At 38.3% G+C, this 22,803-nt stretch overlaps 2 protein-coding genes across 11 annotated transcripts in view; one reads left to right on the forward strand and one right to left on the reverse strand.

The window, feature by feature from the left end:
- hdlbpb (high density lipoprotein binding protein b) overlaps window positions 1-5,969 on the reverse strand; it is a 27,374-nt gene extending 21,405 nt beyond the window's left edge. For 3 of the 4 annotated variants that reach the window (XM_060894381.1, XM_060894366.1, XM_060894390.1), the window contains exons 1-2: window positions 2,426-2,518; window positions 138-217 (exon numbers count right to left, since the gene is read on the reverse strand). The gene's annotated coding sequence lies outside the window, so the exon portion shown is untranslated. Of the gene's footprint in view, window positions 1-137; window positions 218-2,425; window positions 2,519-5,814 lie in introns of those variants that run through there. The other variant, XM_060894374.1, reaches the window with a different exon arrangement.
- arhgef15b (Rho guanine nucleotide exchange factor 15b) overlaps window positions 4,443-22,803 on the forward strand; it is a 27,090-nt gene continuing 8,729 nt past the window's right edge. The window contains exons 1-8 of one of the 7 annotated variants that reach the window (XM_060894432.1): window positions 4,443-4,792; window positions 8,543-9,010; window positions 17,158-17,910; window positions 19,286-19,334; window positions 19,427-19,485; window positions 20,813-21,075; window positions 21,892-22,052; window positions 22,172-22,324. In XM_060894432.1, the coding sequence (XP_060750415.1) occupies window positions 8,623-9,010; window positions 17,158-17,910; window positions 19,286-19,334; window positions 19,427-19,485; window positions 20,813-21,075; window positions 21,892-22,052; window positions 22,172-22,324 (1,826 nt within the window). In that variant the 5' untranslated portion in view covers window positions 4,443-4,792; window positions 8,543-8,622. The other 6 variants (XM_060894403.1, XM_060894409.1, XM_060894416.1 and 3 more) reach the window with 6 other exon arrangements.

The following is a 22,803-nucleotide window of genomic DNA, read 5'->3' on the forward strand; positions in this document are numbered from 1 at the left end:
TATTTAAAATCATAATAAATTTACTATGAAAAAGACAAGCACACAATGATCGAGCTGTTATGGAGGATTACCTCCATACTCACTAAGACATAACATCAAGCTGGTTAAGTTTTTAGAGTGCAAACTCATCCACGTACCTGCGAAAGGTCGAAAACCAGAGAGTCCGTCCTGAAGGGCGCTACGTTAACGTCTTCAGCGCTGGTTGGCGTTTTCAGTCCTGCAATCAAAAGCACAGATTAACACAGACACCTGATCGTACAGCAAGAGCCGAGATATCCACCTGCTCTGGGTGTAAACACTCACGCACACACACACACACACACACACACACACACACACACACACACACACACACACACACACACACACACACACAGCAGTGTGAAGTGTAAAACAGCAGCCCCCTGAGGGTGAGCAGAAACAGGGTGGAGACACGGTGCGCCGTCCTACGGGATGCGATGCTCACAATAGTGCTATGGATAGCTTTGGTGATACACTAGGGATACAGACCGTGTGTGTGTGTGTGTGTGTGTGTGTGTGTGTGTGTAGTGTGAGCAGAAAGCAGCAAAAAGAAAAAGCTGCCTGTTATGAAAACTGATCCCTTAGTCAGTGCATTCAGCAGTAAAGGTTATGGATGTGAATTCAGATCAAAAGCATCATTTCTCATAAGGCAGTTAAAAAAAACAACACAGAGAAATAAACAAGTTTAGTCTCTAAAAAGTTCATACAAAAGTCTGTTGTTTTTTTAGTGGAGTAAGGAAAACACAAAGCAGGGCGTTTTAAACCGACTTTGGAGCTCCATTTCTAGTTAAATCAACACTTTAGACTCTGATACGGAGCTCGTTATGTTTCCACCTTAACGCGTGTTTATTAGGAAACGACGGAAATAATGGAAATCAGAACAGGAAGTAGTTTGTTCGCTCAGGACCACTGACAACACTTTAGTCAAACAAATACAACAATAAACAACAATCTATGACCCGAGCGAGAGCTGACATGTCGCTTCTGTTCAGAATTAGAAATATATTCCAGGAGCAGCTTCTTAATGTGTTTATTATTATTGGATTATTCTAAATAAATCCTCAAATAAATATTTTTTATAATAGAGCATTATATTTCAATGATTAAAATCTTTCAATAATCAATAAAGGCATCTCACTGTGACAAAGCATCACTTTATATCGTTTGTTTACAAATGAATATTTAAATAAACAAAACCTCATTTGCATAAATTGATCCAAACCGTTTAAACCTGTGATGTTACCTTATGTAACACTTTATTGTCTTGTTCGTGTACAATTCTTGCTCTTTTTAACAACATTGTGTATAGAATTGTGCATCTACACACACACACACACACACACACACACATATATATATATATATATATATATATATATATATATATATATATATATATAAAAACTCTAGGTGACATTGAGCATGTATTCAGAAATGTTCATAAAATTATTTAACAGTTTTTAAAAAGTTTTCAGCTGACTAAATGATAAGGAAACTTTTTTTTGTAAAAGTCTTTCACTTAAGAGTCTCTTCAGCGTGAAATAAATATTGATTATATATAGATTTACAGAGTCTTATTAAATATTCAAATATATGCAAATATAATCAAACAAAGCATTATTTGCATAACCTATACAATAAAATAATTAATTTCAAAATAATTACAAAATAATAATTAATTAATTAAAGAAATAATTTCACAAGCGTCAGCAATAAAATAGCAAAGACAGCTTTCAGTTTAGTGATTGTTATTGTGATTATTATTATTAAATATACATATTTTTAGCAATGCTAAATATATGCTACAATGCTATAGCTAGCTAAGAAGCAATACAATAATTAGTGTGATTTAAACGAAAGAAAATAAGTTTGTTTTGTGGCGTTAAGGGAAGTTAAGCAATAAAAACAGCTTAAAGTGATTATAGTATAAAACACACTCTCTCACACACACACACACACACAATCTCACTAACACACACACAAACTCTCTCACACACATATATACATATACACACACACATTATATATATATATAATGTGTATATATATATATATATACACACACACACACACACACACACATATATATATATATATATATATACACAAATAAACACACATATACACACACATATACACACAAACACACATATATACACACACGCACATATACAAACACACATATATACACACACATATATACATACACACACGCGCGCGCGCGCGCGCGCACCGACTGTCGCATCTACGGTTAGCGCGCTAGCTTGTAAACAGCTAAAGAGCTCACGCGCTGCTACTATAATCGTTTTCCCCCCTGAATAAATTCACGGTTCAGACTGAAATATACAGCTATTAACCCCGTTTAATTGCATAAATATACAGAAAGTATGATTTCTTAACTAACCTGATCAGACGAGAAGAAGAACCGCTTTTTTATTTCTTGACAGCTGACTGTAAACACTGAGAATGATTCATTTCGCCAAGAGTCGGTTCTTCAAACAACGGCTCATAAGAGTCGAATAGTGATTCAAATCTTAAATTTGATTATGTTTCTCTTGCCATGTAAACGTTTGGCAGTCTTGGTGTGTATTTTGCTTATTTGTCTTATTATATTAATGCATTTGTTGAATTATTACATACCTCTTTTATATATCTGATTATTTGTGACTTTATGTAATGATTTTTTTGTGTTGATTTTTCTATATATTTATTTATATATTTATTTGTTTTTTTTTATGGAATGATTTAATTGTTTTATACTGAACGTGGTTACATTATATGTGTGATATTACATACATTTTTAATATTGTTATTGTATCTAATGAACCTTTTCCTTATCCAACTAATCGTGCATATTTAATAAAAAAAAGTTTATTTGATGTAATTAAAGATAAACCAACTTGTTTTCTCAATATTTTTAAATATATTAATTTGTAGTATATTATTATTATTATTTTTATTATTATCATTATTATTATTATTATTATTATGGTTTAATTCTGAGTATTTTTCTGAGAATGTTGGAAATTTTTGTTTATTTATTTATGTATTTATTTTGGGGGGGTTTCGGTGAGCAAAACAAAAGGCTAAACTGTTTCAGAAAACAAATAGTTGGACATTAACCAATAAAATTGTTGAATGTGCAACAAATAATCTTCCCTGCAGGGGGCGCTGCGGTATTAAGAAACCTCCTGCTTTCCGGACTACAGTAATTTCCTTTTGACCTTTTTTTAAAAGGTATAATTAAGTATTTGTTAAAAAACATAATATTTTCTTTTCAGAACATCGGAATCACCAATAACTTGTATTTTTCTACAATACATTATATGGATAAATGTATGTTGGAATTCTATACAGTCAGTATTCATTAAATTAATTTAAACAATCATTAACAGTTAATGTTGACATCAAGCATCAGAATGAAGAAATGATGCTGCTTTAACTCTGGCCTGGTTGTTAGTGCCGGATGTGCTGCTTAAAGTGTTTCAGAAACTGCTGGGATTTTTTACACAAATGGTGCAAAAAACAAAAAACATCCAGTGAGCATTTGTTCTGCAGGCTGAAGTCATGTGAAGAATAGTTAGAGGTGACTAAAATAAATTATGTTACATGTCATCACTACTGTCACAACGGAGAATAAAAAAAACAGCCAACATTTGTGGGATTAAAAGAAATACATAAGTGAATAAAAGATGCAGAAAATGTGCATCAGTAATTATAGGACGATTTTGATTGATGCATTGATTTAAAAGGAGAATTTAGAGTAAGAATTTAGAGAAAGAATTTCTCTGTGAGTCATGAGATGATTTTTTACTTTAATTAAATTGAGTAATTATTATTATTATTATTATTATTATTATTATTATTATTATTGAGTAATATTCCTCCAAAGAAAAGAAAAAAAAATGGTGGTGGATTGTGGGAGATCCTGATCCTGATCCGGAGTCCACTTCAGTAATGACGCACATGCACACACACACACACACACACACACACACACACACACACACTCTCTCTCTCTCTCACACTCTCACACACACACACATGCACACACACACACACACACGCTCTCTCTCTCTCTCTCTCTCTCTCTCTCTCTCTCACACTCTCACACACACACACACACACACATGCACACACACACACACACACACACACACTCTCTCTCTCTCTCTCACACTCTCTCACACACACACACATTCTCTCTCTCTCTCTCTCTCTCTCTCTCTCTCTCATACACACACACACACACGCACACACACACATTCTCTCTCTCTCTCTCTCTCTCTCTCTCTCTCTCTCTCATACACACAAGCATACACACACTCGCACACACAAACAGGACGGGGGGAGACAAAGGCGTGGTTAGATAAGCAGTGGGCGTGGCGATGGGGGCGGGGTATTGTAATACAGGGAGTGTGAGCAGCTGAGTGAACCGTGTGTGTGCGTGTGTGTGCGAGATAGAGGGGGGACACCGGCAGGAAAACAAAGACCACATCCTCATCACTGGGATCAACAACAAAGGTCCAGTGTGTAGCATCAGTCCCGGATCAAGTCCACCATCCTTAGGATTAAAATAAACAGAACTGTGTGTCGACAGGATACAGGAAAGGATTGGTGTTTAAAACAGAAGCGACGTGTGGAAACGTGTGTGTTTAAAGTCGGCAGGTACGTGATTTATCCTGGAAGACTTGGATTCGGTTTCTTTCTATGAAGGATTTAATCTGGACCCTGGATGTCTAACAGCAGTGAACCCACACACAGTCTATAGGTGAGTATATTGTCCATTAATACACACACACACACACACACACACACACACACACACATATACTGCATATGAGTATCCTATCTGTAAATTACACTAATTTACATACACACAGACTACTTATTTATAGACACAGACTCACACACACATAAACTACAGGTTTCTGCCCCGTATTTAAACTTATTTATACACATATCTTATTATTATTATTATTATTATTATTATTATTATTATTATTATTTATTTATTTATTTATTTATTATTTTAATTATATATTTTAATTATTATTTTGTACTGCTTTAAACCATAACTGAATAAACCATAAACATTAACAATTAATAATATTTTTTTCCCCATCAAAGCTCAATCTGCACACCCAAAACATTCATTTTTATTTTGCACCAACAATAATTCACTTGTTTAAAAACTAACCATCATCCAAGCTGTTATATTTATTACAGAGTTTTTAAAATCCAAAACAAATGTCTAGATATAATATTGACTCGAGATTTTCGAAATAAAACGCTATATGTCTCGAATAAATAGCCAAACTAGTGTCATCTGTCATCAACAGAGCGAAGAGTCTGAAAAATTGTCCCTGACCTTCTATAAAAGGGTTAAATCATGATTTTATGTCTATCGAACATCTGTTTGAGGTAATAAAAGGAAAAACATTTCAAGTATGTGAGTTACCTAAAACTGTCAATCAAGTGAGCCGGCCTTGTTTAGGGCTCATAATTATGTCCAATTTAATGAAATAATTTTTTCATCATTTCTGCGTGATACATTACAGCTACATTTTGCATTGGTACAAACCAATAAATTGTAATGAATTAATTTTTTATGATTAACTAATTAATAATATATGACTTTCAATTCTCTATGAAGCAGTGCGACTTTAAGTTATTCCCATTATATTAAAGCGCTCATTCTAATAGGCTATTGTTGCTATAGCAACTTCTCATTCCCAATAATAAACGTATTAAAATGTTTCATAAAGAAGCGTTAATGTCTTATTAACTCACAGAGAAAGTAAAGCTTGCAGGAAATGGGAGTGATTCCAGGAAGTAGAACCAGATTTTCCTCTAGTTATTTTCCTGTAACAAATTCTGTCCTGATCACTATTATAACAGGCTACGATACTTATGTCAAATCCTGGTTAATATTTTACGTCGGCTGCAAATATTTTACGTCGGCTTTTATTCGTGCTATAGGTAATAAAGGATCTTATTCAGGTGCACACGAAAGCAGCGAGCAAACAGAAGATCCATAAGACCAAGACTGGGAGGTTCTCTTGCTTTAGGAGAAGAGGGTGAGGGAGTGGCTGTGTGTGACTTCTCAGAAGTGTTAATAAATGTAGTTTCAGGTGTGGCAGGTGTAGCATTGTGTTACGTGATGAAACATGAGAAAAAGAAGAAAAAAGAATGTGGATGAGAGAGAGAGAAAGAGAGAGAGAGAGACAGAGAGAAAGAAAGAGAGAGTGATAGAGTGTAAGAGAGAGAAAGAAAGAGAGAGAGAGAGACAGAGTAAGAGAGAGAGAGACAGTGATAGTAAGAGAGAGAGATAGAGAGAGAGAGTATGAGAAAGAGAGAGAGAGACAGAGAGTAAGTGAGAGAGATAGAGATAGAGAGAGAGAGAGAGTGATATAGAGAGTAAGAGACAGAGAGAGAGAGAGAGAGAGAGAGAGAGAGAGAGAGAGAGAGTAAGAGAGACAGAGAGTAAGAGAGAGAGAAAGAAAGAGGGAGGGAGAGAGAGAGAGAGAGAGAAAGAAAGAGGGAGAGAAAGAGAGAGAGAGAGAGTGAGAGTAAGAGAGAGAGAGAGAGAGAGAGAGAGTATGAGAAAGAGAGACAGAGAGTAAGAGAGAGAGACAGAAAGTAAGAGAGAGAGATAGAGATAGAAAGAAAGAGAGAGTGATATAGAGAGTAAGAGACAGAGAGAGAGAGAGAGAGAGAGAGAGAGAGAGAGAGAGAGTAAGAGAGACAGAGAGTAAGAGAGAGAGAAAGAAAGAGGGAGGGAGAGAGAGAGAGAGAGAGAAAGAAAGAGGGAGAGAGAGAGACAGAGAGTAAGTGAGAGAGATAGAGAGAGAGAGAAAGAAAGAGGGAGAGAGAGAGAGAGAGAGAGAGAGAAAGAAAGAGGGGGAGGGAGAGAGAGAGAGAGAGAGAGAGAGAGAGAAAGAAAGAGGGAGAGAGAGAGACGGAGAGAGAGAGAGAGAGAGAGAGAGAGAGCAGGAGTAAAGCAGTCTTTCTGTAAACAACTTTTTTGTTGGAGGATTGCGTGTACACTTGGGACAAAAGCGTGACTCTGGAGCAGGTACAACAACTCGTCAGACTCGTTTGGGAAATGACTCAAACGGAGCAGATCCAAAGTTCAGTACGGAAAACCTCGGCACTGCCAGAATACAAGGCCAAAGGTGAAACGCCCTTTTTCCCTTAAAAAGCGTGAGAGGAAGAGCATGAGAAGTGAAAATGTCAAGACAAGTCGATGTCAGGGAACCGTGTCAATGTTTCATGTGCATCCAGAAATAATGGATATAAATACTGCCATCACTGAGGGTTCGAGACTGTGTAAGGCAACCTGCAGCGAATATTCGGATAATTCGAATAATCTAAATAATAATCTGCTTTTTATTCTGATGAAATCATAAAACATAGGTAACAACAGAGTCAGCGGTTGCCAGGTCTTTGAATAATGATTCGTATTGTGCGCATGTTTTTTTTTACTCTTAAAAAAAAGTTTAACAGGTTGTTTAGCATATTTTGCATTTTTTTGTTGCCTTCACAAACAGCATGTGTGTAGACACAAAAACGTGCATGTAAGCCGATTTGACTGCGATTCGCCTCAAGAGAGGAAGTAATTGAAAATTATTTGCAAGTGAAATAAATAAAATAGTTGTCGTTTCATCATTTTTTTTACAGACCTTGTTATTCTTACACGTGTTACTTAAAAGTGAAATACGTATATAACTGTTATACATTACTACTAACTATATAAGTTGTATTACAAAAACCTGGCAACCCTGTCAATTCAGTATCATATATTTTTAATCTCTTTATTTGACAACACTGTTAACTCCTGGATTCTGATTGGTCAGAATTCGGACTGTCGTGCAGCTACAAATCGCAGGTTTATATTAATGCATGCGCTATGGTCATAGTTTCCATATCAACAGCTCCTTCAGAGGGACTTTTTGTAGACACGTGTATAGTTTTTAAAAAGGTGAAGTTTTCAGTGTCAGTCTCCATGGTTTCTTACTAACACATTGTTTTAATTTTGTATGGATTAAGGAGGGGGACACGGTGGCTTAGTGGTTAGCACGTTCGCCTCACACCTCCAGGGTTGGGGGTTCGATTCCCGCCTCCGCCTTGTGTGTGTGGAGTTTGCATGTTCTCCCCGTGCCTCGGGGGTTTTCTCCAGGTACTCCGGTTTCCTCCCCCGGTTCAAAGACATGCATGGTAGGTTGATTGGCATCTCTGGAAAATTGTCCCTAGTTTATGATTGCATGATTGAATGAGTGTGTGTGTGTGCCCTGCGATGGGTTGGTACTCCGTCCAGGGTGTATCCTGCCTTGATGCCCGATGACGCCTGAGATAGGCACAGGCAATGAATGCATTAAGGAATTTGATTGAAATATAAATCATGAATTATTGATCAAATAGAAGTTCAAAGTTTTTTAGAGTTTGCAAGAAGTTCTTCTTTTTGCTTTATTCATACACGTCCACTTCCTGTCGTCACTGAAAAGTCCTTTTCCTGCAGGATGAAGCTGGGAAACTCTTCCGTGGAGTGACCGTCTGCTCCAGCTCCATGCTCCGTGGTTATTTCCTGCTCGTAGTATCATGTCGACTCTGGAAGCATCGCAACCTCCTCCCAAACCTGAACTTAAACAGAAACCTATAATCCCCTCCAAACTCAACACAAACACCTCAGACACACCGCTCACAGACAAGGACACGCTGAATAAAAACAGCGGGAAAGTTCATGAAATCGTCACCAAGTTTAACCATCATGATGTTAAGCCTCCTGCTTTGTGTCCTGCGAGTGAATCTGAACCTAAAAAGAAAGCGAAGCTAGCGCCTACAGTCAGACCAAGACTTAAAACCAGGACTCTTCCTCAGGCCGAGGCTGAACGGCCACCACCGCTGCCCCTGAAGAGACGCCAGTCCCTGAGAAAAGACACGGAGCAGAACTCAGCCTCAGGAGACGCCACAGATGGTACACGATCAGGTAGAGCTCTAACACACACACACACACACACACACACACACACACACACACACACACACACAATCACTTACACACACACACAATCACTTACACACACACAATCACTTACTCATTCACACAAACGCACTTACTCACACACACACAAACACACACAGATACATAAACACACACAATCACTTACTCGCACGCACACACAAACACACACACACAATCATTACTCACACACAATCACAAACACACACACAGATACATAAACACACACAATCACTTACTCGCACACACACACACACACAATCATTACTCACACACACAATCACACACACACACAAACGCACTTACTCACACACACACAAACACACACAGACAAACACACACAATCATTTACTTGCATGCACACACACACAATCATTACTCACACACACACAATCACACACACACAAACACACTTACATACACACAAACACACACACAGATACATAAACACACACAATCACTTATTCGCACGCACACACACACACACAATCATTACTCGCACACACACAATCTCTCACACACACACACACAAACGCACTTACACACACACACAATCACTTACTCGCACGAACACACACACACACACACACACACACTTACTCTCTATCTCTCACACACACACACACATAAAACACACAAAAAACCCATAAACGAGTAAATCACTCTACATAAATGTATTTTGATTGTATTGTAAAATATCAGGTATCTTTATAAATAGGACTCATGTACAGCTGCTGCTTGTTTAGTGGATGTTGAATGTAACTATAACAATTTAAAAAAAAAACATTGTCATAAAACATTGTATTAAAATATTGATTATTTTCCTGTAACGTCCAAAGAGAGAGTAAAGGCAGCGAAGACAGCAGAGACGAATCTCCGCATCATTTATCTATGGAATATTTAAGACCGTTTCTGAGTGCAGGTTATGAAGCAGTTTGGGATTTTGCCAGCGAGCATCTCAGCGCATTACGGACGAATAAATCACTCAGATCTTTCTGTTTGCAGGTTTATTCCTTTATTGCTGTGACTTTGGCCTTGAAACAGCTCTGATAAGACTTTAAACATCGAGTAGCTCGACAACAAACAATTCAGTCCACTAGTGCAGTCGATGTTGGTCTGTCTTTATAGCGTTGTATAGAAATGGCTGAGAGCATAAAGAGAAAGCTGAGTAAGATTAAACAGAATGTTCTGGAAGCTGTGGATGATGGAGGATCATCTCAACACAGAGGCTCAGTGCAGAAGAAAGTGACAGCGCTGCTAAGTGCCAGGTCTAAGAGCGTTATAGGACAGTGGCCACGGGCGTTTAGGCGTGACGAGGCCACAAAGACCAGCAATAATGATTTAATCAGCAGAGGAGAACGACACAAAAAACAACAGACAAGATGTAGGTTCGGAGAAAGCGTTTTTTTTTTTTGTTTTGTTTGTTTTTTTTATAAAACTGAATGTCTACGCCAGAAAATCATTGGTTAAGTGTTTTAAGAGTTTTTAAGAATTCCTTAAAAGTGAATCCACCCTCCAAAATATTTTAGCACAGTAAAGTAGGCAAGAAAGTACGAAGATCTGCTACAGAGATGGACGTCTATTTTTTAAGCTTTTAATATGTTTAAAACTTTTTATCAAAATTGATCAAAAATTCTAAATCATAAAAAAAAAAAAAAAAAATAGTTTGTTGTTTTTTTTTTAAATATTTTTTCAGGATTAAATTTTTTGTCTAAAATTATAGTTCATTAATCTTTTTAAGGAATAAAAATTCCATTATTTAGAAAGAAATAAGAGTTTTTCTCTGGTTCTCCGTCGCAGGTTCGGGGGTTGTTTGGACTTTTTGGGTTCTGTAGCAAGACAAACCGAAGAACCGTTCAGGTTTTAGCTTTTTTTTATTTTTATTTCCAATCCCTTGTTTGGAGTTCCTTAAATCCGGAAGTGTATCTTATCAGCATTTAGTGGTATTTTTTTTTTTTGTAGTTTTATTTTTTACTGAAACCTTTATTGTGGGTGTGAAAGTGAAAGCTGGCATCTATATATATTTATATAAAGTACTAACAGGGTCACATTTAATTTGTCGTACTTCCCTGTATATGTTTGCGCTTGCTGGTGTTTCCTCCAACAGCTTCTGCTTTGCCCTACTTCATGTCCTCTGAAGGTGTGTAATTATTAACAAAAGGAGTGGAGGTGAGAGAGAGAGTCAGAAAGATAGAGAGAGTGGGACAGAGACTGAGAGAGAGACACAGCGAGAGAGAGCTAGACAGACAGATAGAAATAGTGCGAGAGAGAGCTAGACAGATAGGGGTAGAGAGAGAGAGTGAGAGAGTTAGAGAGAGAGAGACACAGTGAGAGAGAGCTAGACAGATCGAGGTAGAGAGAGAGAGAGAGACACAAAGAGAGAGAGCTAGACAGACAGATAGAAATAGTGTGTGAGAAAGAGAGAGAGAGAGAGAGACGGTGAAGGGGGGTCTGTACATAATGAGCTGGTTGATTTATGGCTGCAGGACTGTAAGTGGGGCACAAACTAAGAAAATTCCCACTTGGCTTTTTTGGATGTTACTATAACTTTTTTAACAGGATCCCAGTGAAACCTGACAGAGACGTCATTAACCTCATGTTCACTAGCATAAAAACAGCCCTTGCTTTTCTTGATGCTTTCCGACTGGTTTCATTTTACAAACGATAAATAATAATTAAGCAGTCTGACAGGACTCGGTACAGGAAGTGATTCTTCATGAAGACAATTTCAACTACACTAGTCCAGGATTGTAGAGGAAATGAGAAGAATGTCGTGAGCAGTCGGTGTGTTTCTATAATAACAGCCCATGTGATGATCTGTGGGCACTTTGTTTTCATTTCATTAACACTCACATAGATAGATAGAAAGATAGATAGATAGATAGATCGATAGATAGATAGGACAATAGAAAAGAATAACAAAAGATTAAAAATCTAAATAATAGAAAAAACAAAACGGGTATAAAAAGTAATATAAAAAAAAAGTATATATACATAAGTATAAAAGTATGTGATATATATATATATATATATATGTATATAAAATCGTATTGTACGCAAATAATATACAGATATACACATGTGGACAAAATTGTTGGTTGCCTTCGGTCAATGAAAGAAAACTCACAGTGGTCACAGAAAAAACTTTAATCTGACAAAAGTAATAATAAATAAAAATTCTATGAATGTTAACCAATGAAAGTCAGACATTGCTTTTCAACCATGCTTCAATGGAATTATTTAAAAAAATAAACTCATGGAACAGGCCTGGACAAAAATGATGGTACCCCTAGAAAAGACTGAAAATAATGTAACCAAAGGGACGTGTTAATTCAATGTGTGTCCACTAATTAGCATCACAGGGGTCTACGATCTTGTAATCAGTCAGTGGGCCTATATATAGGGCTCCAGGTAGTCACTGTGTTGTCTGAGGACATGGTGTGTACTGTACCACACTCAACATGGACCAGAGGAAGCGAAGGAAAGAGTTGTCTCAGGAGATTAGAAAGAAAATTATAGACAAGCATGATAAAGGTAAAGGCTATAAGACCATCTCCAAGCAGCTAGATGTTCCTGTGACTACAGTGGTACATATTATTCAGAAATTTAAAATCCACGGGACTGGAGCCAACCTCCCTGGACGTGGTCGCAGGAGGAAAATTGATGACAAATCAAAGAGACGGATAATCCGAATGGTAACAAAAGAGCCCAGAAAGACTTCTAAAGAGATCCGAGGTGAACTTCATGCTCAAGGAACATCAGTGTCAGATCGCACCATCCGTCTTTGTTTGAGCCAAAGTTGACTACATGGGAGACGACCAAGGAGGACACAAGTCATAAAAAAGCTAGACTGGAATATGTCAAACTACATGTTGACAAGCCACAAAGCTTCTGGGAGAATGTCCTATGGACAGATGAGACAAAAATGGAACTTTTTTCCAAGGCACATCAGCTCTATGTTCACAGACGGAAAAATGAAGCATATCAATAGATGCTTTGCTGCATCTGGCGGGTGTCTGGAATCTCTGCAGGGTAGAATGAAATCTGAAGATTATCAAGGGATTCTAGTGAGAAATGTGCTGGCCAGTGTCAGAAAGCTTGGTCTCAGTCGCAAGTCATGGGTCTTGCAACAAGACAATGACCCAAAACACACAGCTAAAAACACCCGAGAATGGCTAAGAGGAAAACATTGGACTATTCTAAAGTGGCCTTCTATGAGCCCTGACCTCAATCCTATTGAGCATCTTTGGAAGGAGCTGAAACATGCCGTCTGGAAAAGACGGAAACAACTGGAGCAGTTTGCTCATGAGGAGTGGGCCAAAATACCTGCTGAGAGGTGCAGAAGTCTCATTTGCAGTTACAGGAATCATCTGATTGCAGTGATTGCCTCAAAATGTTGTGCAAGTCGTGGCCTAATGGTTAGAGAGTTTGATCCCAGGTTGTGGGACCCTAACCCTAAGGTTGTGGGTTCGAGTCTCGGGCCGGCCACGACTGAGGTGCCCTTGAGCAAGGCATCGAACCTCCCAACTGCTCCCCGGGCACCGCAGCATAAATGGCTGCCCACTGCTCCGGGTATGTGTTCACGGTGTGTGTGTGTTCACTGCTGTGTGTGCGCACTTTGTATGGGTTAAATGCAGAGAACAAATTCTGAGTATGGGTCACCGTACTTAGCCGTATGTCACGTCACTTAATTAAATTAATTAAGTTAGGGGTACCATCATTTTTGTCCAGGCCTGTTCCATGAGTTTATTTTTTTAAATAATTCCGTTGAAGAATGGTTGAAAAGCAATGTTTGACTTTCGTTGGTTAACATTCATAGAATTTTTATTCATTATTACTTTTGTCAGATTAAAGTTTTTTCTGTGACCATTGGGAGTTTTTCTTTCATTGACCGAAGGCTACCAACAATTTTGTCCACGTGCGTGTTTTTAAAATCGCTGGTCTGTCATTAGTATTTCTAGAGATATTTCAAATGCATGTCAGTGTGAATGAGGAATTTAGTGGAAAATACAACAATGCTTAATTAAAGTCTTAATGAAAGTTTGGATGAGGAAATTGACCATACGCTCAATTAGACTACTATTGACTACAATTAGACTACTGTTTCTAGCTAGCACACTCTAGTAGTTAAATACCGATCTTCTATCTGATTCTTTATCTAGGACCCACACACCCAGTCGTTCAGGTTCAGCAGGACGTCGAGCAGTTTCTTCTCAGTCGAGTTATCAGTGGATTCTAGCAGCACCGTCCTGCCGGTGGTCTCTTAGCAGATCATTCATTTCACTTTAAATATCTAAATATTTCAGGATAATGTTTTATTAGTTGACTGATAACGTCTGAGAGCAGTGTTTATTTGGTAGTAGAGTGTTTATGCATCGGTGGATCCGTTCTCTCAGCGGGATTGCTCATCTTCTTGACGAAATGCACGGTAAGAAAAATATTTGCCGTTTCTGGAGGAAGTCTGAGCAGCTGGGAGTAAGTAAGGAATGAGGTGTGTGTGTGTGTGTATGTGTGTGTTTGGGGTGTAAACAGGATCGAGGGTGTGGGGATTTGTAACGGTGCTGTCGTAGTCGGACAACTTTTTTGTGGAAGTTATGGTCAGAACGATTCTCCAAGATATACATAATAAATCAGTGTGTTAGTAATGAAGCAGATGCATCAGCCTTCAAAACCTTTACTCTCACTGGGCAATTTATTAGGAACACCTAGACTCAACTAATCAGCCAATCATGTAGCAGCAGAGCAACGGATAACATCATATATATATATAATATGCTGAGATCTTCATAAAAGCAAGCATCTGTCAGCCAAGAACAGAAAACTGGACTGCAGTGGACACCAAAGCTGGATGGTTGAAGATGGAAACTAGTCTGATGAATCTGGATTTCTGCTGCTCTGGTTAGATTTTGGCACCAACATCGTGACTCAACCTGCCTTGAGCCAGCAGTATAGGGTGGTGGAGATGGTGTAATGGTGTCGGGAATGCTTTCTAGGCTCACTTTAGAATGTTAATACGAATCATTCATCAGTACTGATTGATGGCAACGCATGGCTACTTCCTGATAATAATCATTACACACTGCATGTCAGAGCAACAGTCATCTCAGACTGGTTTCACGGGTTCCTCTGTGGTCTTCCCAGTCACCTGAATCCAGTAGAACATCTTGTGGTGGTTGTGGAAGAGATTCATAGCATGAAAGTTCACCAAAAAGAGCTGAAGCATCTAAACGGTAGATTAAAGGTAATCGTCTGCTCCAGTAACACGGATCTTGTGGAATCCGTGAGGGATTGAAGAAGGAACCCTGTACATAAAGTGCTCAGTGAGTGGATGAATTAGTCAACATGAACTTTTTGTATATTTCTTTGCGTTAAATGTTACAAAACGTCAACTGAACAAGCGAGTTTCTGTTGTCGCTCCTGTTATCGCTTCGCTTTAACATCAAAGACAAAAGAAAACTGCTGATACCTGAGACCTGATACTCCTTTCCTAAATGGAAACAATTTCCTTCCACAAAGCCTTTACAATGTCAACCATCCTACAAGTTTCCTTCACAGTGAAAGTTAAGCACAGTTTAGTAATACATTGTCCTGAAGGATTCGTTCTTATTTGCTGTTTCTTACACAAAAAGCTCCTGGATTAAAGGATTTGACAAAGAGATTAACCTTCATTTTTGTTGTGAAACACATTACTGTTGTGGTTTCTGCGGTGTACTCGGGGCCTTTACAAGCTTTCTTTATAGCAGAAATGATCGACAGCTGATGTACGGTTCCAGATATACACACGCTGGGCCACATTTTCTTTAGAAGGCGTTTTAAATTGTCACGTTTTTTGGCCTGCGAACATGCACACACAACTCAGAGGTTAAGACTGGGTAATTACGAGCGGGTCGTGTTCACATGCTGTGGTGTTGAAAAGGACACGAAACATGGTCAGGTTTATTAAACGGTCTATAAATGTACAAGATGCATAGACTGATTGCTACGTAAATCTGCGTAAATCGATGTGAACAAAATGGCAAGTACTAATAATTAATCTCATTTAGAAAATTGTAAAGTTTAGGACTAGAAACTGAGGTATTATTCAAAATAATTGAGAGTACTAAACTGAGAGATCATTCATGTGCGACGTCCTAGTGGAAAACTCGTTTTTTTTTTATAATTCCAAAGGCAGCATAAGGGATTGGGAGACTCACTAGAAAGTCACAGGTTTTTAATCTCAGGCCTTTCAGTTAGTTTTGTAAGCTGCTGATACATGAGTGTGTGTATGCGGACTGTATGGGAGGTTATACAGTCGGTCACTTGACCGTGTCACATGTCACTCATCATTCAGTGGTGGCTCAAGTGGTTAAGGCTCTGGGTTGTTGATGAAAGGCTCAGGGTTCGAGCCCCAGCACTGCTAATCTGCCACTGTTGGGCCCTTGAGCAAGGCCCTTAACCCTCCAGGGATGCTGTATCATGCACTATCCTGTGCTCTAACCCAAAGATCCAAACTTGGGATATGTGAAGAAAGAATTTCACTCGCCTTTATTTTATAAAGCTGTTTGAAAAGGTGGGGGTCACGGTGGCTTAGTGGTTAGCATGTTGGCCTCACACCTCCAGGGTTGGGGGTTCGATTCCCGCCTCCGCCTTGTGTGTGTGGAGTTTGCATGTTCTCCCCGTGCCTCAGGGGTTTCCTCCGGGTACTCCGGTTTCCTCCCCCGGTCCAAAGACATGCATGGTAGGTTGATTTGGCATCTCTGGAAAAATTGTCCGTAGTGTGTGAGTGAATGAGAGTGTGTGTGCCCTGCGATGGGTTGGCACTCCGTCCAGGGTGTATCCTGCCTTGATGCCCGATGACGCCTGAGATAGGCACAGGCTCCCCGTGACCCGAGAAGTTCGGATAAGCGGTAAAAAATGAATGAATGAATGTTTGAAAAGGTGCTAAGAGTGTGTAGAGCTTCATCAGAAATGCTGTCCAAATGTTTTTCTTAATATATTTTTGGTATTTCTTGTGTTTATTTTTATAGTGGTATAATAATTATGTCTTCTTTATTCTTGGAAGATAGTACAAAGAAATGCGTCATGACGGGGTGTTAAAACTTTTGACCAATCTTCTTGTTTTCTCACTTTCTCAGCCCCGGATGGAAAAGAGGTGGAGCAGCAGGGCGCGAGGTGGAGGTCAGATCAGGAACCGAGCTGTGAGAAGAACTGCACTTGTGTGTGTCACTTGCAGCGTCCTGGCATGAAGCTGGTGTGGGTGCAGATATCCGAGAAGCAGGACGAGGAAGGGAAAGAGGAGCTCAAACATTCGGACGAAGAATTGGTCCCTGAGGAATCGAGCGAGAGCGAAGTCGATGAACCAGATTCAGAGCTGTATGAGAGCGTGTCTTCAGAGTCAGATTACAGCCTGAACGAATCCCAGGACAACAGAAGAAGCAACTTCAAGGCGACGCTGAATATCATCGAGCGACAGCTGAGGAGGAAATCCGACCCCGGTCCCGAGGCTGTGCTTAAATCTATCAACTCTCTGCCTCCGCACCTCAATAAGACCCACTCCGCGTCAGAGGAGGAGTCCATTTATGAAGCCACGATTGATTTGATAACTCCTTGCAAACAAACAATGGAGAAAAATTTTACCGTGCCTGAAATCCAACTGAATAAATATCCTCCTGCCGTTCCACCTCGAATGCCTCTGCATAAACCCAAAGGTCGATGCATTCCCAGAAGAGTTCCTCTACTGCCACTTCCAGGAGCATCCCAAATGCCAAAGCTGTCCTCCGCAGATAACGGATCTGGCGATCGCCTGCAGCCGGTTCGTCCTCCGCCGCTTCCTCCAGCCAGAACCTCCAACGACAGACGCCTGAGCAACCTCAATCTGATAAGTAAAGGTGATTCAAAAAAGCTAACACTGTTAAAAATCGATGCTTAATTACTCTTAAACTACTGGTTAATCCTGCTTCTGGTTGCCATAGTAACAACGATTTTACAGCAGGTATATTTTTTAAGAGAGCTACTTTAAATGCAAACTTTATCCATGCACAATACAGATTCAACACTTTTTTTTTTAAAAATAGAATTTTAGTTTTAATTTCTCTAAAATTCGTTTATTATTCATTTAAACGTGAATGAGCTGTTTGAGCACTTGAGGAGCTCTTAAAGCATCTGTTTGCAAAACTTTTTGGACACAAACCTCTTGATTTCTACTTATTTTCCACCATACAAATTGCACATTTAATGAAAAATTACATGCTGCAGCTTTAATTAAGAAGTAAAAATAACAGACTGCATCTTTAACAAATAACCAAAAAAATCCAGAATGCACCTTTAGTAAATAACTAACATTTACAGACCGCACCCACAGTGAATAACTGAAAAAGAAATCACAGACTGCACCTTTAATAAATAAATAAAAATTACAAACTGCACATTTAAAGAAAAAACAAAAATGACAGACTGAACCTGCATTTATAACGATCACTTTATATTTAGTGTTGGTGATGATACACTGCCAACATTCTGTTTTCCTATTTAAGCTTAGACGAAAATTTATAAAATTTAATGCGACCTAGGGCTTTCGAGCCACATGCACCAAATTCGGATATGTTGTAGATCCTGGTCTGAAGTTTGTTGCTATTACTTTTCTAAGCGATCCGAGTACCGGTACTTCCAGTACCGGGTCTCAAATTGGCCTTTTTTTCCATATACTATAAATTTGGAGGTTTATAACTTGGCAAGCTTTCGAACCATCTACACCAAACTCGACCAGCTCCTTTAGGGTGATACTCTGAACAAACTTTTATATTGGTGTACCGACTGGCCTTCCGGTTGTGCCACAGCCCCGCACCCAAAATATGCAAAATCAAAACATTTTTTACAACATGGACATGTGACATATCAAAACACTCAGAACAATGAGAGGAACTTCCTCACGTGTATTCTGATGATGTCACGTGAAAATCAAAAATTAGCACAACATGAACATATCAAAACACTCAGCCCAATGAGGGGAACTTCCTCAGGAGTATTCGAATGACGTCACATGCTCGTCTCCACTTGCCTCCAGATGTTTTGGCACCCTATCTTTCTGTCCACATGCCTCCAAAAGTAACACTGACCCTTATGTCCACTCGCCTCCAAAAAGCAGCTGCCTTTGCGAATACTTGCCTCGTCAAAGCCAACATCAAAGATTGTCGCGACGAACTTTACAAATCTAGTTTTCTTTGTCATTTTCTAATTTCTTTTGACTGTTGTTGAAAAAAGCAGGTGAAGATGATCAGAGCAGTGGTGGAGATGCTGAAAACAAGGAGCCAAGGTAATAACATCCCTCATAAATTCAGCATAGTTTTACATATTTCTTTAAATGGACTTTCTGCATAATTCTGTATTATTTTCTTTTGTTCCCAGACGCTCTGCTGCACTCTCTCGACAGAAGTCGGTTGATATGGAGGCTCATATGCCAGAAGGTATATTATTTCCTTATAACTTTAGTATATTATTTCCTTTCACTAAGCAATTGATCAATTATAAGAGTTATGTTTAAAAAATTGTAAATTTACAGCTTTTACACCAAAACACTGACACACTGTACAAACTACACCTTTAAAGAAGAACCCCAAATTACAAACTGCACCTTTAATGAAGAAATAAAAAATATAGAATTCACTTTTAAAAAAGAAGTAAAAATTATAGACTTCACCTTTAATGAAAAAGTAAAAATGATAGACTGCACCTTTAATGAAGAACTAAAAACTACAGACTGCACCTTTACTGAAGTAAAAATTATAGAATTTACTATTAATGAAGAGGTAAAAGTTACAGACTGCATCTTTAATGAAGTAAAAATTATAAACTGCACCTTCAATAAAGAAGTAAAAATTACCGACTGCACCTTTAATGGAGATATAAAAAGTTACAGACTGCACCTTTAATGAAGGAGTACAAATTACAGACTGCACATTTTAAAGAAGCATGAAAAATAATTGAATGCAACAACAAATTACAAACACATTTAAAGAAAAAACAAATATTATAGAAGAAACAAAAAAAATATTAAAAAGTCTTTGTTAATACAAACCCTTTCTGACCAATCAGATTCAAGAATTCCACAGCGTTGGGGTGTAAATCCAAATTCTGTACCTCTTACAAAGCACTTCATTGTTTTGTGTCCAAATGGTGTTTCAGCATGATTGATACTTACTTCAAAGTCTGTTTCAAAGTTTTAAATAGCTGGTGTAGGGATTGATTTAAAGGGGCAGTTAGTAATGATCCCCATCTCTGAAATGTAATGGTAATGTAAACATGGGTAGGTCTTTTTATACCAAGTGACCCCACAACCTGTTTTGGACCTACATATCTGTTGAGAGTTCAGGCACAACCGGCTTTTTTTCCCCTGGGGCGATGGGTTGGGGGGTTTTGGGTGTTTGAGCTAATTCTGGTCTGACAAGGTAAACAGGAACTAAAGCCGTCCATTGCTTAGATATATAGATACATACATATAAAGTAAATACTATAATTAATTTAAAAGTATCTATGAATTGATGTTGCTAAATTAGGGCTGGGACCAATTTTAAAAATGACAAACTGCACCTTTAATTGAGAATTAAGATATCACGTTCATGTTTTATAGTTTAGGAATAAATTTCATAAATTATACGATTATGACAGGTCCCGGGTCTCTTTTAAGAAATTACAGACTGCACCTTTAATTCAATATCCAGTATTTTTAACAGAGCTGCTTTAAATAGGCAGTTATTCCATGTACATTAAGTTTACTTTTCTTTCATAATTCAGAGCTACTGTACCAGATTTACACTGCAACCTTCATATCGAAGGAGATCCGTCGGCAGACGGTGTGTCGTAGCATCAGTAAGACGAGCGCTGATTACCCGATGGATCACGGACCCCCGCGGATCAGCACCAGCTCGGGCTCGGGTGCTGAAGGTCCGAGAAGCAGTCCTGTATCTTCTCAGATGACGTTGTGGCAGGACCAACCTACTGTCCGAGAGAGCGGCATCCTGAACACCATCACGCCAGATGAAGTCAAATACCAGGAGGTGATAAAAAAACAGAAAAAGATGATAGAGAGTGGATGGAGAAGTATTTAGTAACTGTTTTTAAAGCAAAAGTAAGTCAGATTTGTATACAGCAGCTTTACTGACACTACTGAGGTTTCGTGTCTAAATCTTTTCAGCATGCAAAAGTTTATTAACCTTTTTTACCAGTACACCGGTGTTTCATTCTGCTGGAAACAGAACAGAAATTATGGGACGTTTTCATTCGGTTTAAATACACGAAGGATTTTCTTGATCTAGAGTGAGTCACTTTCTTTCAGCGTGTTTCTTTCAGACGTGTTTTTATCTTACACTGAATTTTAGTGTTGAAGAGAAATCCGAGCTGGTTTTTAGATGAACAAACCCTTGGAGCATCTCAGAGAGCAGAAATGGGTTTGATATCAACATTTACTCTGAAGATACAAACATTTGTGTGGAAAAAATTTTTTTTTTTTTTTAGAACTTTTCTATGAATATAACACCTCTAGTGTTGTAGAGAAACAAAAACAGAAGTCCTGATGAAACAAAGTCCTGAGCGTCTACTTTCATATGAGCTTCATATTAACACCACTGTATACTAAGAAATGACAATTATCAACATGGACACAACACAAACAGGAGGAAACTCATTTTTTTGGTCTGTGGAGAAAATTTTAAATGTTAGATGTTAAAATGTTAAATGTTAGCTTGCTTAAAATCCCAGGGGTTATTTAAGGTACGTAAGGACATGATCTAACCTTTCCTAGCTTTCTGTATGATTCTAACCGCAGAAGAAGTGTGTGTAGATATCCCTGACCTGTTTTGTGTTTGTGTGTCTAGAGCATGTTCGAGGTTTTGACATCAGAAGTGTCGTACTTGCGTTCCCTGCGTGTCCTGACCGACCATTTCATGGAGTCACGAGAACTCAATGAGAATCTTATTAACCGAGACAAGAAAACTCTCTTCTCCAACATCCTGCGCATCCGAGAAGTCAGTGAGAAGTGAGTCACAGAGTCTGACATTTCTTTCAATTAAAAAAGTTTTTAAAACAGTAAGGCATTGTGTCTTGCTGAGGAAATGTTGTGAGACTTGATGAACTAAACATGGCTGAATTTGTCAGGTTTCTTAAGGACCTGGAGGACCGGCTGGATGAAAATGTTCTCCTCACTGATATCTGTGATATCATTAATTATCACGCACAGCACAACTTCCCTGCATACATCGACTACGTTCGGAACCAGATTTACCAGGAGAAGACCTTCAGCTCGCTTATGTAAGAATCTCACACACACACACACAGAGATGTGCAGATTGCACCTTTAATGAATAACAGAAAACTAGAGCTTGTACCTTTTTAATAAAGAAATAGAAATTACAGACTGCACCTTTTAATATAGTACTGAAAAAATTCGGGGTCCACCTTTAAATAAAGAAATACAAATTACAGGCTGCACTTTATTATGAAATAATAAAAAATACATACTGCACCTTTAATGAAGAACTAAAAAATACATACTGCACCTTTAATGAAGAACTAAAAATTGCAGACTGCACCTTTAATGAAGAACTAAAAATTACAGATTGCACCTTTAATGAAGAACTAAAAATTAAAGCTTGCACCTTTAATATAGGACTAAAACATTTTGTGCTGCACCTTTTAATAAAGAGCTAAAAATTACAGACTGCACCTTTAATAAAGTACAAAAAATGCCAGATTTCATCTTTAATGAAAAACTTTATATGATTCTCTGC

The sequence above is a fragment of the Tachysurus vachellii genome, chromosome 2 (genome assembly GCF_030014155.1).
Source record: "Tachysurus vachellii isolate PV-2020 chromosome 2, HZAU_Pvac_v1, whole genome shotgun sequence".
Classification (NCBI taxonomy): domain Eukaryota; kingdom Metazoa; phylum Chordata; class Actinopteri; order Siluriformes; family Bagridae; genus Tachysurus; species Tachysurus vachellii.